The 18759-nt window shown below is 30.2% G+C and overlaps 7 protein-coding genes across 9 annotated transcripts; 4 read left to right on the forward strand and 3 right to left on the reverse strand.

Moving 5' to 3' along the window:
• The first annotated feature begins 486 nt into the window (after positions 1 to 486).
• LOC106656318 (4-coumarate--CoA ligase 1) lies at positions 487 to 3166 on the forward strand. 2 transcript variants are annotated; one of them, XM_014377230.2, is made up of 5 exons: positions 487 to 876; positions 1004 to 1160; positions 1230 to 2199; positions 2271 to 2684; positions 2813 to 3166. In XM_014377230.2, the coding sequence occupies exons 2-5, from the start codon at positions 1041 to 1043 to the stop codon at positions 2932 to 2934; spliced, it is 1626 nt and encodes a 541-aa protein (XP_014232716.1). In that variant the 5' UTR covers positions 487 to 876; positions 1004 to 1040; the 3' UTR covers positions 2935 to 3166. The 2 variants fall into 2 exon arrangements, with proteins under 2 accessions (XP_014232716.1, XP_014232715.1); XM_014377229.2 differs by having other exon boundaries at positions 487 to 1160.
• LOC106656320 (3'(2'),5'-bisphosphate nucleotidase 1) lies at positions 3154 to 5098 on the reverse strand. Of its 2 annotated transcripts, none has more exons than XM_023463435.1 (5): positions 4806 to 5098; positions 4254 to 4666; positions 3946 to 4165; positions 3492 to 3576; positions 3154 to 3425 (listed from the first exon to the last, which is right to left on the reverse strand). In XM_023463435.1, the coding sequence occupies exons 2-5, from the start codon at positions 4609 to 4611 to the stop codon at positions 3168 to 3170; spliced, it is 921 nt and encodes a 306-aa protein (XP_023319203.1). In that variant the 5' UTR covers positions 4612 to 4666; positions 4806 to 5098; the 3' UTR covers positions 3154 to 3167. The 2 variants fall into 2 exon arrangements, with proteins under 2 accessions (XP_023319203.1, XP_014232719.1); XM_014377233.2 differs by having other exon boundaries at positions 4254 to 4637; positions 4806 to 5097.
• A 118-nt stretch (positions 5099 to 5216) lies between these two features.
• LOC106656319 (dimethyladenosine transferase 2, mitochondrial) lies at positions 5217 to 7301 on the forward strand. Its single transcript, XM_014377231.2, has 4 exons — positions 5217 to 6425; positions 6538 to 6848; positions 6911 to 7085; positions 7154 to 7301. The coding sequence occupies exons 1-4, from the start codon at positions 5682 to 5684 to the stop codon at positions 7226 to 7228; spliced, it is 1305 nt and encodes a 434-aa protein (XP_014232717.1). The 5' UTR covers positions 5217 to 5681; the 3' UTR covers positions 7229 to 7301.
• A 105-nt stretch (positions 7302 to 7406) lies between these two features.
• Positions 7407 to 10964, reverse strand: LOC106656093 (ATP-dependent RNA helicase DDX54). Its single transcript, XM_014376759.2, has 10 exons — positions 10710 to 10964; positions 10241 to 10617; positions 9858 to 10173; positions 9565 to 9775; positions 9262 to 9488; positions 8981 to 9172; positions 8769 to 8901; positions 8491 to 8686; positions 8108 to 8412; positions 7407 to 8033 (listed from the first exon to the last, which is right to left on the reverse strand). The coding sequence occupies exons 1-10, from the start codon at positions 10836 to 10838 to the stop codon at positions 7825 to 7827; spliced, it is 2295 nt and encodes a 764-aa protein (XP_014232245.1). The 5' UTR covers positions 10839 to 10964; the 3' UTR covers positions 7407 to 7824.
• Positions 10965 to 12087: 1123 nt separating this feature from the next.
• LOC106655964 (ankyrin repeat domain-containing protein 11-like) lies at positions 12088 to 14783 on the forward strand. The gene is made up of 8 exons (XM_014376574.2): positions 12088 to 12480; positions 12646 to 12831; positions 12900 to 13137; positions 13227 to 13307; positions 13422 to 13618; positions 13685 to 14023; positions 14090 to 14425; positions 14492 to 14783. Exons 1-8 carry the CDS (start codon positions 12410 to 12412, stop codon positions 14781 to 14783), a joined length of 1740 nt encoding a protein of 579 aa, XP_014232060.1. The 5' UTR covers positions 12088 to 12409.
• A 423-nt stretch (positions 14784 to 15206) lies between these two features.
• On the reverse strand, positions 15207 to 16146 carry LOC106656342 (28S ribosomal protein S18a, mitochondrial). The gene is made up of 4 exons (XM_014377288.2): positions 15907 to 16146; positions 15688 to 15824; positions 15472 to 15595; positions 15207 to 15322 (listed from the first exon to the last, which is right to left on the reverse strand). Exons 1-4 carry the CDS (start codon positions 16004 to 16006, stop codon positions 15207 to 15209), a joined length of 477 nt encoding a protein of 158 aa, XP_014232774.1. The 5' UTR covers positions 16007 to 16146.
• An 11-nt stretch (positions 16147 to 16157) lies between these two features.
• Positions 16158 to 17909, forward strand: LOC106656341 (zinc finger protein-like 1). Its single transcript, XM_014377286.2, has 3 exons — positions 16158 to 16664; positions 16857 to 17162; positions 17230 to 17909. Exons 1-3 carry the CDS (start codon positions 16563 to 16565, stop codon positions 17749 to 17751), a joined length of 930 nt encoding a protein of 309 aa, XP_014232772.1. The 5' UTR covers positions 16158 to 16562; the 3' UTR covers positions 17752 to 17909.
• Positions 17910 to 18759: the final 850 nt, after the last annotated feature.

An 18759-nucleotide genomic window follows, 5' to 3' on the forward strand; every position in this document is an offset into this window, starting at 1 on the left:
TTAAATGAAGAATATAATAAATGAGTGATAAATTGATTATCTCTTGTTATCTATTTTTAAATGAATTTTTGCGACTGTTGACTTATTGCACTTGACTTCGGACATACGAGCTAGCTCATTCTTGTGACATCAACTATATAGTGAATTTACTTCATTTTTTAAATAATATAAATGGGAAATGCTGAATTGAAAAATTGAATGAATTGCATGGAATGTGTAATACATTTTGAATAAATTTAAATCGTACGGTCATACCGGAATGAATATTCTCAAATAGGCGCAATCGCATACAATTGAGAATGTTAAAAATAAAATAAACATTATTCAATCGTATGTATTTGCTTAAGAGCAGAATACGTAATGTAAGAAAAAAAAGTCGAGCTTGCGTTATTCCGAGCGTAATCGCGCGCTTATGTGCAGTGCGGCGTGCGCGTTGCAATTTTGCTGCATATACACCGATACGCGTTCGATCGCACGGCCAGCGAGTCTGTGTGCGCTGCAGACAAACAGATACTTGTGCGGCATGTCAGCGGACGACGTTGAATAAGTTAGAGCTTAGAGCACGTTTCCACAAACCGGTTTTTTTTTCTAACGAAGAAAAGTAAATATAGAAACCGCCTTGTTGTACGGATCGCAATTAGTCAAAATCTAGTCATATTTTAACCGAATCTTTGTCGACGTCGACGAGCGTTACCAAGTTTTCTACCCATAAGCTCAAGTTTTCCTAAGAATCCTTAGATTGTCAGCCGCGGTAATCTATATCGATCGCTCGTATAGGTGTGCATCACGCTACGTTTTAAAGTGCAATAGTAAAAAATTATATATACCTACAAACAAAGCTGTACGCCGACAAATGTGTCAAATAGATAACGCGAAGTAAGTGCATCGCTTGCAGTCGTTTATCATATGATACAGCAATATTATCATTGATTTAATCAACACAATCGGGAGTGACATTGATTAATTTTTGCTCTACAAGAAAAACATTCTGGTGTTTAACTAGGACTTTCTTGACTTTTTCCTGCTGATCAGAAATCAATATGAAATCCGAAAAGAATATTCTTCATGGGCCAGAGTTTGTGTTTGAGTTTCCTAGAGATATGACTTTAGGTCAATTCATGTATGATCAATTGATTTCCCATGAAAATGCAATTGCTCAGGTATTTTTTATTTCACTTGATATACACCATGAATAAAATCAAACATTCTAATTCATCTGTAATTTATAGGTTCAAAAGGAAACAAATGTAAAGTTGACATATGATCAAATTCTCAACAAAAGTTGTAGACTGGCACAATATTTTAGAAATCAAAATGTTCAAGTTAATGATAGAATAGCCATTTGTGCAGAAAATAATCTTGGCTGGGCTGTACCATTATGTACAAGTTTGTTCATTGGCACTACATTGTGTCCATTGAATCCTATGTACTCAAAAAGAGAATTTCTACATGCACTTAATATATCCAAACCAAAGTACATTTTTGTTTCTCCAATTGTGGCTGATACTTTATTAGAAATTTCTAAGGAACTTTCTTGGAAGCCAACTCTAATATTAATGCTTGATCATCCACGAAGAGATATTTTGAACGTAGAAAAAGTTATTGCAGGGTTGGCAGATGTCGAAATTGAAGATTTTAAAGTTACAAAAGTTGATCCAGAAGAACATGTTGTTACAATCTTATGTTCAAGCGGTACTACTGGACTTGCTAAAGGTGTCATGTTAAGTGACCGAAATTATTTAGTTCTCATGCAAACATTGTTGGATGGTTCTGGCTTAGCCAATAAAGATGACGTTATGATGTGTCTGTTGCCATTTTTCCATAGCTATTGCTTTTCTGTACTTCTAATGGGAATTATTGCTGGAAGTACTAGCATAGTTTTTTCTATGTTCAAAGAAAAACTTTTTTTAGAAACTATCCAAGAGTATAGAATTAAAATTTTAACTATGGTTCCACCACTGATGGTGTTCTTGGCCAAGCATCCTATGGTAGATAATTATGATTTATCAAGTGTCAAACTTATTTGGTGTGGAGCTGCTCCATTATCCAGTGATGTAGAAAATGCTGTTAAAAAGCGATTGAATAATCCTGAAATTAGGCAAGGCTATGGAATGACTGAAACAACCTTATCAGTTTTGAAATTACCTGAAAATTGTAAAAAACCAGGAAGTGCAGGAGTTTTGCTTGCTGGATGTTCAGGTAATTTTTTAAAAATTTATTAAAGTTTATTTTAAGAACTTCATTTATTCAAATAAACTGACATTTTTTAGCGAAAGTAGTGGCTGTGAATGAATCTGGAGAATCTTCAAATGAAGCTCTGGGTCCCAATTGCAGGGGTGAATTATGTTTTAAAGGTGGATTGATCATGAAAGGGTATTGTGGAGATCACACATCAACGTCTGCAACTATTGACAAAGATGGTTGGTTGCACAGTGGTGATATTGGATATTATGATGAGGAAGGATTTTTCTATATTGTGGATAGATTAAAAGAATTAATAAAGTATAAGGGCTTTCAAGTTCCTCCAGCTGAACTTGAGGCCATCTTATTGACTAATCCAAAAATAAAAGATGCAGCAGTTGTTGGTTTACCTGATGAACAAGCAGGCGAATTACCACTTGCATTCGTTGTGAAAAATCCTCAAACAGATATCTCTGCAGATGAAATCATAAAATATGTCAATGGTGAGTTTATAAGTCAGTCGATTATTCAAATTTATTAAAGGGTTGGAATATATTAGAGTAAAATAAAAATAAAAATAATCTTATTTACAAGAAAACATATTTATTTATTTAAAATTTTTGAATTTCAGAACGAGTGTCTAATCAAAAAAAATTAAGAGGAGGAGTTAGATTTTTAGATAGCATTCCAAAGAATCCATCTGGTAAGATTCTTCGCAGAGAATTGAGAAATTTGATTAAATCTAAATTATAAATGATTTTTTATGCTAATGTTTATAAGGTTTCTAATAACTAGTGATGAAATGTGAGTCATTTTACATTAATTTGATAGTCTGTAATGTGTTGAATGGCATTTTTATTAACATTTTATAAGAGGCTTTTCCAACTGTGGTGAAAATATATAAATATTCATTATCTTATATTAAACATAAAAGTATATACACCAATTTTTACTGCAATAACAATAAACTGAACAATAAACTGAATTTAGATAAGTCTTTGTTTTATATCATTTGGAATGCGTGAAACATACCAAGAATGATTTTGCCCTGGGGCAGTTGCTAATACTCCTCCTAAATTAGGGTGAGGAGTTTTAGAATTATAAGGGTATTTTTGTCCATGCATATCTGTTAAAATACCACCAGCTGCATGCAAAATAGCTTCTGGTGCACAGGTATCCCAACGCTTGCAGCCTCTACTTGCAAAAACATATGCATGAGCTTTTCCTTCCAATAAAAGCATTACCTAAAATTATACAAGAGCAAATTATTAAAATTAACTGATTTAAATTTAAAAAAGTCAAAAACTTACTTTGTGACCAGCTCCTCCAACTTTCAAAATTTCATCTGGCTCCAAAGCATCCAAAGCACCTTGAACTGTACTATCACAATGCGACCTAAAAATACATATCAAGGTATTTAATACTTCCAATTAATAAATGTTTAAAAAGTTAACATCCAAACTCATGATATGTTTCACAGAAAAAAAGCCTTTTTTAGATTACAAATCAAATTAAATTATGTTATTTTACAGTAGAAAAATTGAAAAAGACTCTGGTGTAGCTACATTGCTACATCGAGTATTAATAAAACATTACAAATTTTTAAATTATTGGCTACACTAATTTTTTCAAAATGAATATATACATACATAGTTCTTATAAGAAATGAGATAATAGGAGATTTAATGAAATCTCTCCAATCTCTGAAAAATAAATAAAATGGAGAACATACAACTGGATTATTACAATAATTTTTTAGTTTACCTAGTAGTTGTAATGATTCGTTTTCCTTGAGGTGGTGGTATTGTTTTAAGTCCTCCTATTCCAACGCCTTCAATTCCCCATATGGTTCTACCCCAAGAATCACTACCAGCATTTTTAAAAAATGGTTGATGAATGACTCCTCCGATTGCTCTATCACCAAGGGCAACACCAACTAATACTGTAACATGTTCCACAAGACCTTGTGTGTACTCAGAGGTTCCTGAAATATTAATTTTAAAAAAAATTTAAATATTATGTGTGACAATTTACAAAATTAATGTTGCAGTTATTTAAATGTTAAAATTTACCATCTAATGGATCGACCCATACACAGAGATCTTGAGCATTTACATTTTCTAAATGCTCTGGCAATTTAACTTTTAGTACATCATTATCCATATCAGTGACAACCCAATTGGAGGGTACTTCACAACTTGAAGGTTCTTCTTCTCCAATTATAGTTACACCAGGAAATTGTTTTGTCAAGGATGTTACAATGCATCTTTGTGCAGATCTATCTGCCTCTGTTTGTAAATCATTTATCCCTTTATCAACAATGTTCAATTCGCCTTTACTCATAACATCTCGAATAATCTTCCCAGCTGTTGCTGCTGCTGTCACAGAGGATGCAACCAAACGTGTAATAAGAGCACCACTTTGAGCCATTTTATATCTTCAGTTTTTTCAACTTGCTATTGAATGATAAATGAAAAGTTACTATCTAAAAATAGAATTAAGTATTGAACACTGAATATACATAAAAAATTATTTGAAATAGAAAGATCTTATTGTATTAAAATAGATAAAGAATTGATTCGATATTACAGTGCCAGAAAAAAATTATTCGACTATGATTTTACCGTTATTTGTTTGCTCGTGGCTTATTGAAGGATTAATCGGTCACACAACGACACAACTCGTGAACCAATGATGATTAATAATCAGTAGCGATGTGTCAGAATATAATCGTGATTTGATAAATGCGACATGAAATTCTTAAAAAAAATTGTAAATCATTTGCTTGATTTAATTAAGTATATATTTGTCTAGAGTTATGAGAAACTTCAACTAATTGTCAACTAGAAGAGAGTGCCGAATTCGATGTCAAAATAATATGAAGTGACAGATTTTCGAACTCCAGTCACATGCACGATGCAACTGAAATTTTTATTTAGCAGAAATTGTTTGTTTTGCCGCATGTATTCTCAAAGAGGTCGCTGTTTGCAAGGTAGAAAAATTGAATTGGCAGCCAATGATTACATTGAAGAATTTGCAAGCAAAAATAAAAATATTTTTTTCGTTTTAAATGGGCATGCCTATATTTTTAAATTCATATAAACATACTTGCAAAATTTAAAAGCTTCCATTTAAAATGTACTTATGAATTGTCTTTATATTAATGTGCGTAATTGTTACTTTATTTTTTATTGAATAAATTTTATCGAAATGAATAAGGAATTATAACGTTTTTTAACACTCCATACGATCATGACAACAAACCTTTAAAATTTTGGTCTTATGACATTTATAAATGACAGGTTAGAAAACGAGGGTATTTTTCTATTTACGTTTTAAATGCACGTGTGTGGTGTGATAGTGTAACTAAACAAAACTTCTGCTCGTAAAAAATGAAAATGATATAATTTTCGTCGTTGATCGATGAACAAAATAGGAACATAACTATTTCGTTATGATAATTTTAAAGTGCTGATATTATAGTAAAAATAGTAATCAAGATGTTGAACAAGAGCTTCTCAAGACTGCTTTGTTATCGAAATATTGTTAGTCCAAGATGGATTTTTACTTCATGCAAACTTTCTGTGCACGATGAAATAGAAGTTCAAAAACCCGTCAAAAAGCAAGAACCAAAAAAATACAAATTATCCATTAATCCAGAAGTTCGTAATTATTTAGTTGAAAAGAATTTTGGGAAGGACATATTAAACTTATTACCCAAGAAATTAATTAAAAAAGGTTTCACTCAACATTCTAGCTTGTGTCTCATTGATGAAAATGCTGCTGAACGAATAGTTTCTTTAATCTATGATGATTTAAGAGAAAACACATCATTTGTTGTTGAATGCTCTCCAGGTTTGGGTATACTAACTAATAAACTTTTGCAGTATGGCATTCCCAAAATTCATCTTTTTGAAAAAAATGAAAACTTCTATCTGTCTGAAAGTCCATTGATGACATTAACACAAAAATACAAAGAACAAATTGATTTGAGAAAATTAGATTTTTTTTCTGTCTGGGTTCTTTTATATAGAGATCTGATGTATAAAGAAGGCTCTTCAGAAGAATACTTCAGAGATGCTCCAACCTTTGAATGGAAAGATAAAACAGCTAATCAGATAATTGCCTGTATTCCAAATAAATACTTTTTGTCAGCACTATTATTTAATTTTATACATCAGACTAGATTGTTTGAATATGGGCGACCATCATTCTACTTGGCAGTACCATCTTTTATTTGGGAAGTGAGTATTATTTGTAAGATATCATTTCAAAGTTATATGAAATAGATCAACATCATATTAAAGCACTATATTGAACTTCCTAAAATTTAATGTTTTTTATTTTTTTTTACAGAGAATCACTGCAGACAATAGTGATGTTAAAAAAATTAGATTTTACACTCAGCAAAATGTAGTTTTACACTTAGCTTTTGATACAACGTATTTTGGAGAACTTCCACGAAAATCTTTTTTGCCTTGGCCAAAAGAAAAACCAACAAAAAAGAAAAATCTAATTAATGAGCTAAATTGTCCAATGGTATTAGTAAAACTTGAAGTTAAAAAGAATGTGTATGATATTCTAGGCAAAGAAGACTGGAAAGGATTCTGGTTTTTCTTAAAACATTGTATGAGATCCAAAAAAAGTAGAGTAGTCATGGAAGTTGAGTGAGTATTTCTTATTAATCAACTCTTATTTCATTTCATTTCTAATTCTTTGTAATCTATAGAAAACTAATAAGTGGTTGTGGGGAAAGACTGGTTGAAAAAGATTACGATATTTGTACTACATTCAAAGAACTACCTCCCCAAAAGTTATTGGAATTATTTCAAACGTTCAAATCATGGCCTGAGTATGATGAAAATTTGTTTATTCCATCTTTAATACATAATGATGATGCCAAGGTAATTAAAAAAATGTGATCGCTCACAGAATTCTATGATAATAAAATTGTGGTAATGCTTTTTTGCAGAAAAATGAAGAGGATAAATTTGAAGGTGAAGAAGAAAAAGAAAATGAAAGCAGTATCCAATGGGAATCAAAGTGATTTTTGAGAAAGATATTAGAGAATAAACATTATTTTTTTATTGTATGAATGACAAATCAAACTAAAAAATTAGTGTCTGGGTGAAATAATTTTGAAAATGTAATATGTTTTCATCAAAATTATTTCTGATAAATTTTAAAATTAAAAACTAAGATTGTTGTTACTTATTTTGTAAGAAAATTTTTGAAAAATTGAAAAATTGAAAAACATTGAAAGCCGTTTTTATGAATTTAGCTGTACTCCAGTTTTCAAAATCCTTCAAGATTTCAGTATATAGTATAAATGCAATTTCATTCCTACAAGTAATGGATTTTTGCATAATTACCCATAATTTACTCATTAATGATAAAGCATTAACTTTTTAGAAACAATTTCTCTTACCTAGTACATGATAATTTTGTTTTGTTGAAAAAAATTATTTGCCCTTATACCTATTTTCCAAAGATATGAAAATTTTTTTAATTATGATAGGAATACAACTAATTTAAATCAAGACCTTTATAAAATTATGTACATGGTTTATTTTACAAGGTAACAATAATTTTATACAACAATGAAAATCCTATCTAAATAATTCAAATCTTAAAACTTTCGAATCAATGTTTACTTTTCTTGCCTTTGCCTTTGGAACCTCCTTTACCACGACCTCTACCTCCCTTTTGGTTTTTCAACTTATTCTTTTTCTTCAACTTGCGCTCTTTCCGAATTTGATCGGGTGTTTTTAATTCGCTTCTAACTTTCTTCATTTCTTTTTCCTTTAACTTTTGGTTATGACGAGCCCAGTGCGTATTACCTCGAGTTTGTACTAAAAAAAACATACGGCCAAAAATTAATTATAATAACAAAAAACTTTCAAAATTTTAATAATCAATTACTAACGATTTTTCGCATTGGTGGATGCTTCTGCTTCGTCATTATCACCATCATCTTCAGCACCATACGAATTCTCCACATTATTTTTGTCTTTCCATTGTTTGTATTTTTGTGTTTTATAAGAGGCAGGAATCCAAACTCCAGACTCAGTGCGGATTTTCGCGGCCTTTGGATTATCTACGGCTACCATTTTCTTCTTCTTACGATCCCATTTTTTCAATTGTTTTGAAAGGCGCATGGATTCTTCATTGTCTGCAGTAAAATCTAGAGTGGCTTTGTCAGCTTCCGTTGCGAATGAATTCACAGCTAATCTATAATTTGGATCAATGGAAAAAAGATATTAATGACAATCAATAAAATGCGCAAACATATAATAAAACACTAATTACCCGTCTTCTGTATGTTTGTCAACTGCGGCGTAGGGAATGAAAAACTCTTCGTCTTTTTCGAGTTTCCGCCTCTTCTTTGCTTTTTCATTTTTATAGAGACTATCTATTTTTCTTTTCTTGGGCTGTACCACTTCTTTAAAAGCATTCGCGATTTCATCGGTTGTGCTACTTGGTAAATTAGATTTAACAGGTTTTACTGCAACAAAAGTACTTATTGAATATTTTGGCAGATTCACAATGATTTGACTTTTACAATATTTTTCTAAAACTCTACTTACAATTTTCAATTTTATTTTCTCTCTCTTCAATTTTTCTATGATGATTCAAGATATTATCTTTGTGAAACGATCTTTTCTCTTTCATTGCCTTATAATCTGTTGAACCAGGTTTTGAAAGTATCTCAAACACTGTCTGCATAATAAACATTCAATACATTAATAGTAGTCAAAAATATTATTTAAATAACTGTAGGATTTTATAAATTAATTACCCCAGGAGGCCTGTAACTTTTCATCTTCAATAAAAATTCTGAAACCGCATCGTTTTCGTCCTGAAACTCTGGCAGTATACCTGCAGTTTCAAAATTTAGCTCTTTTACTCTTTTGTTGCTTTCTATAGATGCTGCTGGTCTCGATCGTAAATATTGTTGATAAGCATTTTCACATACTTTCTCCATATTATACTAAAAATATAATTAAGGTGTAAAATATGTCATATTAAAGCAGCTAAGACATGTTGAACTTTTTTAAATAAGTATATAATTCAACTCACAATATCGGTGTTATCCTCATGCCATGTAATCAAATCTGACAATTCTTCTTCAATCATTCCTTTAGGCAATCTGCCAATTGATTCTTCCGGAATGTTTTCTTTTTTGGTAGCTGGAACAATATTCAAAGATCTACCAAGGAAAAGATGTAGATCTAGCAAAGCAGGATATTCATCAGGAGAAACTATATTGTAAGCAATTCCACTTCTTCCAGCACGAGCACAACGACCTAACGAAGAAATGAGCATTTCATGAAAGGAAATCGTTGTATAATGCTTATTTTATTTTTCATGACTTGTACTTACCAACTCGATGAACAAATAATTTACTTTTGGCTGGAAAATGAAAATTTATAACATTATCTAAGTGAGGTATATCGATACCTCTAGCAGCAACATCAGTTACAACAAGAACTTTCACTTTTCCACTTTGAAATTTAGCTGCATTTATTTTACGTGCAGTTGGATCTAAATTTGAGTAAATATATGTATTTGATATTCCAACTTTATCAAGAATCTAGAAACCATTAATTGTATTTTAAAAATCATATCTAAGTTATACCATAATTTAATTACATTTTATAATACAAATTACCAACCATGTGAATATATTCAACATGATGCATTGTAGCAGCAAACACAACTGTTTGAGTATCTGGTTTAATTACTCTTTTCAGTAGGCACATAAGAACAGCTAGTTTTTCTTCAGGTCGGCAAGTAATAAAACTCAGTTTTAAACCCTCTGGTAATTTACTTTCAACATCTAAACGAATGAGTACAGGATTATCTAATCCTGCTTTTGCAAATTCGACCAGTATTTTAGGTAGAGTTGCAGAAAACAAAAGAGTTTGTTTGTGAACAGGTAATCTATTAGTAATTTCATGAAGTTGCTCTCCAAATCCCATTTCGAATAATCTAAAATTACAGGGGATTAAATATTGAATTAGTATATAAAAATGAGGCAATTTTTTAATTAGCATACCTGTCAGCTTCATCATAAACAACAAATTGAATGTTTTTCAAATTCATATCCATTTCTATGCACAAATGAAGAAAACGACCAGGAGTAGCAACAATAATATCTGGATTTTCATGAAGAGCAGAAAATTGACCTTCCATACTGTCTCCTCCTAAGATTGTAGATGCTTTTAAGCCTGTAAATCTGCCCATTTCTTTAATGAATCTTGCAGTCTGTAATGCCAATTCTCTTGTAGGAGACAAAATAAGAGCACGAGCGCCAGAAGTTGGTTGACGAGTTTTTAATTTTTCAAACATTGGAATGAGAAAACAAGCAGTTTTACCACTTCCAGTGCGAGCCATAGCAACAACATCTCTGTTATTTAATGCTAATGGTATGGTCTAGAAAAAGGAATATATAATTAGTATGCAGTCCTGATTATTTTTGAATGAAATATGCAGTTGATATCAAAATTTATTTTATCAAAATTTACCTTTCTTTGAATGGGAGTAGGTACTTTGTAACCACGTTTGAGAATACCTTTGAGAACAGGATGACTCAAACCCATTGATTGAAAGCCACCAGATTTGTTTGAGGCCGATTTTCCTTTGGCCGCAGACATGGTGTAAACGAAGGGTACTTTTATTTATAAAAAAAAATTTGTATTTATATTTATCACATGCGTTCTCAAGACTTCAGTGGGGTTGCCGCCTGCAGACATGTGTTCATAGCTGGTTATGTTTCTGAATTCTGGCGTGAGCTAGCGCCGCGAGAAAATTAGGTACTAAAAATTAAAGCTTTGAAAAATTCCACTTTATTTGGAAATTGATAATCACACATGCGACGAAAATTAGTAGTTTTTTACAATTTTCAAACAAATAAAGATCACTTTCTCTTTTCTCAAACCAATACAATACAAAATAATATAAGCAATTTTTCTTGACTTATAATATGTACGTATCAGAAAAGATTAATTCTTAATGTAATTTTCTACTGAAAAAACCAGTAATTTTGTGCAGTAATTTTGTGTTTATTTTTACAAGGAAATGAGGATGAAATTAAAAAATGTTCACATAATTTTATTAAATGCTATTGTAACAGTCAACGCGCAGTAGACTTTTGCAGTCCATTCGTTCATGCCACCCAGCATACTTTTTGGAGTATATCCTGTTGTAACATAAAATCCACGATCGAGTGAAAATTTGATGAGGTTGAGATGCCTATTAAGATTATTCAACTTTATTTAAGGAGGTATCGAAGCCAGTCCAAAATGAATATTTTCAAACGGTCCGCTTTCAGAGATTTTCTTTGAATTTTTCTGAAAAACTGAATGGTTGTCTGGAAAATAGTAAAAAGGAAGTTATTCCCGTAACTTTTTAGAAAACTATTTAGTGGAATCTATAAAATGTGATCGAAAATAATAATTTTATCTTATCAATATGCATGGTCGAGCCGATACTTCGTGACTTCGACGCACACTGCCCCGATGCTTAACTTTTATATCTAAGAATTCTATTTTTAGCTCATTATAGCGTCCTAACCGGCGCTTGAGTTTGTGCTTTAGGTTGCTCTCTATAAAGTTCGCATGCTTTGTGCGCAAAAGCTACAATCGGTTGACGTTAAATTATCAATAATTTTTATTCAAATACTGGGTTCGAATACTCAGGTTTTCGAATACAAGATTATCAACGATTTTATAGAAAATTTCAAATTTGTCTAATTTGGGATTTTTAAGATACGTGAGAAGTTGAAAAAATTGTTCAAAAATTTACTGCAAACTACATTCTGATGACTCAACTTGGGATATGCAACTATATGTATACAGATATACACAGACCACGAATATATTTTGTCCTCTGGAACACGGAACGTTGTATGCTTATACATGTTTCGTACTGACAAAATCCGTGTTTAAATGGACAAAATATATCCGCTACCAGTTTATGGGACTTCAAATATTTGAAACCGATCGTAAAATTTGTAACCTTGTGTTCGAGTCTCAGCGAGACGCCGCAGTCTATTGCCGCATCTCAAACGATCGAAAAAGATTGTTTTTATTCTCGCTTTGATATCAGCAAAATAAACGTGCAAAAATCGATCGATTTTGTTTGTGTTTAAAAGTACAAAACGAAACTGTGATTGTTGATCGTTTTAGGAGCAATTATCAAATTGAAAGACGCGGAAAATTAAGTCATGGCTGATCAATGGACTGGCTGGGGCAAAATTTTAATGACCATTTTGGAGTTTCTTCCTTGCTCGACATGGTAAATTAATTTTTTAACTACAATTGATTGTTATTATAAAATTTTCTATCTCATTTTTCATATTAGTATATCATTCATTTTATACTTCTTAGTTTTTCAAATTATTAACATTTTTAACCTTCATATAAAACTATTTACAATTAAAATGAATAATTTATTTTGCAGTAAAAATAATGCATTTAGTAAAAATCAATTTTTATCCTGTGGACATTTTTCTTGTGAACAGTGCATTGATTCTCAAAAAGTATGCAATTGCACTTCAGTTGAATCTAAAAGCTCCAATTTTTCACAAAAAAATGATGTGAATGAAAGAATTGTTAAAGCTTGCTCAGTAATTATTGAAAAAATCAAGTAAATGGGAAATAATTTCTCTATTTTTTAATAAAAATTTTTCCCTTAACTTTGAAAAAATTTTACAGAAATAAAACAGATTCTGCAATTAAAGGAATTTGTACTAATGGTTCTTCAAGTCCAAGTATTTTAGAATCAGAGAGCTGTAAAAGGAAAAATTGTCCGAAAAATTCAAATCCAAATGCATCAGATCAACACAAAAGAATGAAATTAGAAACCAAAATAAAGAAGGAATTTAGAATTCCTAAAAATATAGATAAAAAAGATCCTCGAGGCCAAACTTTGTTAATGAGAGAATGCAGGAAGGTAATAAAAACTTTGATAAGAAATGAAAAAACTATTACTTTCATTCAAATTGTATTAATAATTTTGTTTATTCCATTTAAATATTTCAGAATAGAATAGATAATGTTCTAAAATTATTAGAGAGTGGTGCTGATCCTAATATTCCTTGTGCTAATGGATGGACTTCTCTTGTAAGTGCTCAGTTTCACAACTAAGTCTCTGAAAATTGACTTTAACCAGTGTTATGATTGTTTGAAATTGAATTTAAAAATTTCATCAAATTAATTGCACATATGTATTTTCAGCAAGAATGTGCAGATTATCAATATTTTAAATTAGTTGAATTACTTCTTGAATACAAAGCTGATATCAATGCCCAAGGATATGGAAAAAGAACTGCATTGCATGAAGCAGCTCATAATGATGATTATAATATGGTCGAACTACTTTTAAAGAATGGTGCCGATATAAACATTCTTGATGAAGATGATAAAAAGCCATTGTAAGTAAATGTTAATTAAAAAAAATAACTTTAATTTTATAATAATATCAATCCAATTCTTTTTAGTGATTGTTGTACAAGCAGTGAGGTGAAAAAATTGCTTGATCCTTCATATGATATTGAACTTGAACAAAATACAGATAGAAATTCCAATACAATACGGATTAGTGATACAACTATTTGTTCTATCGAATCTGTTGTGAGTTGCAAGGACCGAGATGCTACAAGCAGTATTCCAGAAACTTCTTTACCAAAACAGAATGCATTTCCCAATACTTTCATTCAGGGTACTTCATCTCCTGCATCTACTGCAGCTCAAAGTAGTGATTCTAATTATATGGAACAAGTAAATTTAAAAAATGGTGCAGTTGTGGATGTTTTTGATGAAGATGATAAAGAATTATTGTGAGTAAATTTTCATTTCAAGAAAGAACTTTAATTTTATAATAATATTAATTCAATTCTTTATAGTGATTGTTCTACAAGCAGTGAGGTGAAAAAATTCCTTGATCCCTCAAATGAAATTGAATGTGAACAAAATACAAACAGTAATTCCAATTCAATAGAGATTGATGATGCAATCATTTGTCCTATCAAATCTGTTAGGAGTGGCAAGGGCAGAGATACAACAAGCAGTATTCCAGGAACTTCTTCACCAAAACAGAATGCATTTTCCAATACTCTCATTCAGGGCACTTCATCTCCTGCATCTACTGCAGCTCAAAATATTGATTATGATATGGAACAATTAAATTTAAAAAATGATGCAGATGTAAATGTTTTTGATGAAGATGATAAAAAACCATTGTAAGTAAATGTTCATTTAAAAAAATAACTTTAATTTTGTAATAATATTAATTCAATTCTTTATAGTGATTGTCCTACAAGCAGTGAGGTGGAAAAATGGCCTTATTCTTCATATAAAATTAAATCTGATCAACACACAAACAGTAATTCAAATTCAGAAGAGATTAATGATGCAATCATTTGTCCTATCATATCTCTTACGGGTGGCAAAGACATAGATACAACAAGCAATTTTACAGTTCCAGGAACTTCTTTACCAAAACAGTATGCATTTCCCAATACTCTCATTCAGGGTACTTCTTCTGAGCAAGTTATATATATTGACGATTCAGATGATGAAATAAATATATGTGATTAGTTTATAAGTTTTATTTTTTTTTTATTTATTTTTTAACCAAAATTATTGGTTGAGATGCTTTAATTTTATAAAAATGACAATAAAAACCAATCATTTTTTGATATTATTGTTTCAAATGTTAAAATTTAATGTGAATGTTTGAAATTGTTGCAACATTTTCACTAAAAATTACAAGTGATATTAATAGATAGGATAATATTTTGATAAATATTTATCTACTTAATAAATATTGATTAATTTTTTAAAATTTAATATAAGATTATGTTTTAAGAAATTTTAAAAAAGTATATATGTTTAATAAAGTATATATGTTTTAATCATGCATTATCATTAACACAATTATAATCATAAAAATTTAATTTCTTTATTTAACTAGTATATTATAGTAAAATTTACAAAAATATTAAACAACCTAAAATCAAACTAATAATAACTTTGTTTGATAGTTGTTTCATCATAGTAAGTATTATATTTTCTCCAATCACGACGTTTTTTAGGATCCATTCTACAATTTTTAGGTTTTAAAGTGCCCATCAAACCTAATATTAAATAGAAAAAAATAATAAGATTACAATTTTTTTTAATTTTTGAAATCAAAAATGAATCATAATGTTAAAATAGGTTTGAAAATGCTTTTTTTTCATAGGAGTTTCTCAATTTAAAAATAATAAATAAATGTTAATCTCACCTGCTCTATGAGCCATTGTGACCATAATTCCAACTCTTTTTTGTTGAATATTACACAGGCCAGTAATTCTTTTTGGTAACATGCAACCATCACTTCTAACAAATTGTTTTAGAATTAAAACATCCTAAAAATTATAAGATTTTTTAGAACTTCAGAATTTAATTTTTAAATTTTCTATTCAATGCTTCTGATTGAATGAAGTATTCATATGCTTACAGTGTGCTTCACATTTACACCAGCAGAACAAAGTGGACATGCTCCATTGTCACAATTTTTCAACATCAAATGTTCTTTAGGATGTGGCTTCACAATGCCTTCTATTATTGTGGTGTTGTTTTCTTTTACCTCTCGAACTGCAAAAAAATTGCCAAACAACATTTAGTAAATAAGAAATAAATGTTGATTGATTGTTTTTTTTTACAAAGTGAAACAAACTTTCTTTGATATTTCTTGTAGCAGTAATAGAGATACTTCTACTGCTATCAGGAAGAAAATAATTTTTTGTAAATTTTGCAATACATCTTGCAAATGCCATTGTCACTTTTAAATCTTAAACTTTAAGAATTCGCTATGCCGCAAAGTACTATTCAGCTCTATTCGGCTCTATAATATATTATAACCTCTTTTACAAGCTTATATCGAGATATAACAGCACTGGCGAATCTACGAACTAAGTGCGTCTATGGACTATGTTTGATAACTTGTACGGTGTAGGCACACTTAGCAGACAACTTCTGCGTAATTTTAGAAGCCCACTGTAATTTTTGACAAACAAGGAAGCATTTAAATCAAAATTCACTTTCAAATATCCTGCAGTATCTTTCGCAACTTATAAGTAACAGCTGCAGCGATTGAAGATATCTTTTAGAACCCTCGAAGTTGATAATTATTAGTATCGGTAAAAATACTTGTTGTTCCGAAGACTTAGTGACTACGTGGCTGCGGCATTGTAACATAAGTACACTTTTGCATTCGCTGCAAAGGAAATAGTGATACATATGAAATAATAAATAAGTGGCTAAAATATAAAACTGACGGCAGATAATCTATTTCAAATTATTTTAAGATAATCACTTCGAATATCTGCTGAAATGGGGCTGTGCAAGTGTCCTAAAAGAAAAGTCACGAATCAATTTTGCTTCGAACATCGCGTAAATGTTTGCGAAAATTGCATGGTCACAAATCATCCCAGGGTAAGTCGATAGAACTATAAATATAAAGCTACAGAGTTGATTCTTAAAAGTCTGCTATCTACATATGTTAGTCAAACTACAGTGCAGTTTAAAATTAATAATAAAGATACTTCAACTAATAATTTTTAAAAAATTGCGAATTTGTGTTATTGTAAAGAATATTTATTACCTAAAGATCTTTATGTTTTACAGTGTGTCATTCGATCATATTTACAATGGCTGCAAGATTGTGATTGCAATCCCATATGCACATTTTGCGAGGAGAGTTTGAGTAGCAGGGAAAGCTGTAGATTAACATGTTATCATGTTTATCATTGGGCCTGTCTTGATGCACACTGTAGATCATTATCAGAATCTACAGAAAATGCAAATTTTCAATGTCCAGAATGTTACACAGAAATCATACCACAACCAAACTTAGTATCACCAGTAGCTGATGTCTTGAGAGAAAAATTAACTCATGTTAATTGGGCTAGGACGGTACTAGGACTTCCAATGGTAATTAAATACAGACAATTGATTTATTTATTTTATCAACATTTTTTCATAATCCTATCATTTTCAGTTAAGTAATGATGAAGAACAAAAACCAAATAACAGTCACAATCTTATCGATTTGGAAAATTCACAATCAATGCATCATGCTGCAAATTTTTCATCATCCCGAAAAAATGGAAGTACCTTATCATCTAACTTAACAACAAACAATATGCATTCAAACAACCGAAACTCAGGGCCACCTTACTCTGTTGTTGATATGGAATCTGCTTTGGCTAATTCATCATCTAGAAGAACTTACCTAGAACCTCACAACGACAATAAAAATTCATCTTATGATATGGATGAAAAGAAATATCAAAAAAGATCAATTATATCCATGTTCAAAAGTTGGTATAGAGTACACAGATTGAGAAAATATACAAATGGATCTTTGCGTAAAAGATATGCGATTCTGTTAGCAGTAGCTATATTTTCATTTATTATATTAATGATGTTATTTTCATGGTTGGGTAAATTGGTAACAGATGGTGATCCATCTTATGATCCCATGAATAATCCTATGATTAATGTTGAAGATAATAATTGATTCAAGGCTGAATACACATGTTTTGAAAAATTATTGTTCATATAACTGTATAAAGATTGTTAGGAATATATTTTGCAAGTCTATGATAAGTTTTAAAAAAACTTTTGCAATAATACATCATATAATATTTATTATAATTATGATAGTAGTAATAATAAGTATAAGTATAATGAAAATAAAAATAATAATAATAATTATCAATAATAAATATTTGAATGTTATTAAAATGACAAAATAAAAAACATTGAATGAAAATTTATGGAAGTAATTACAAACTCGTACATAAAGAAGAAATTAAATAGGAGTATAAAAATTTTTATTTGTAATGATTTTTTCGGAAATTTGTAAATATTTTGTCTAAACGATAGGATTAGTAAACTAAGATTTTTAAATTGGATTTTGTTTGAATCCAGCGTACTGCAAACGACCAACTGATGAAATTGAACGAGCTACTTATTTCTTATTTATTTATCCATTTGATTAGTTGGATTCATAAAAAAATGACAAAAAACATACGCTTTTGCTCGACTTTTTGTAATTTAATTTTTAGTTCCTTTGTGAAAAAGTCGCAAAATTCCTGCAGGAGTCCTGCAGAAATTTGGGGGACCCTACTGGAAAATTTTTCAAGGATTTTGGCCCCCATTTAATCAATTGAAAGGATTCGTAGATTATCGGTTGGTATTTCATCGTCAAAGCAAATTTTTAATAAATACAATCATGAAATTATGATAAATCATGATTTTGAAACTAAAAATTGTAAACTTCGTTTTATAAGTCAAAACATATATGTCGGAATAAGCATTAATTTATAATTATCATTAGCCGAATAAATTGATAATATTCTGTTCTTTTGTAATATCTAATTACACTGCAATGCGCGACAATGCAACTTATTGTTAATCATACGTTTATATCGTTTGTTTGTAAATTGAAATTTATTTTCTTATAATCACTCACAACTAATTATAGCTTTAACAAAAAAATATTGTAACGAGCTTATTGTTCATA

Source organism: Trichogramma pretiosum, unplaced genomic scaffold, assembly GCF_000599845.2.
Source record: "Trichogramma pretiosum strain Unisexual culture from Peru unplaced genomic scaffold, Tpre_2.0 scaffold72, whole genome shotgun sequence".
Classification (NCBI taxonomy): Eukaryota; Metazoa; Arthropoda; class Insecta; order Hymenoptera; family Trichogrammatidae; genus Trichogramma; species Trichogramma pretiosum.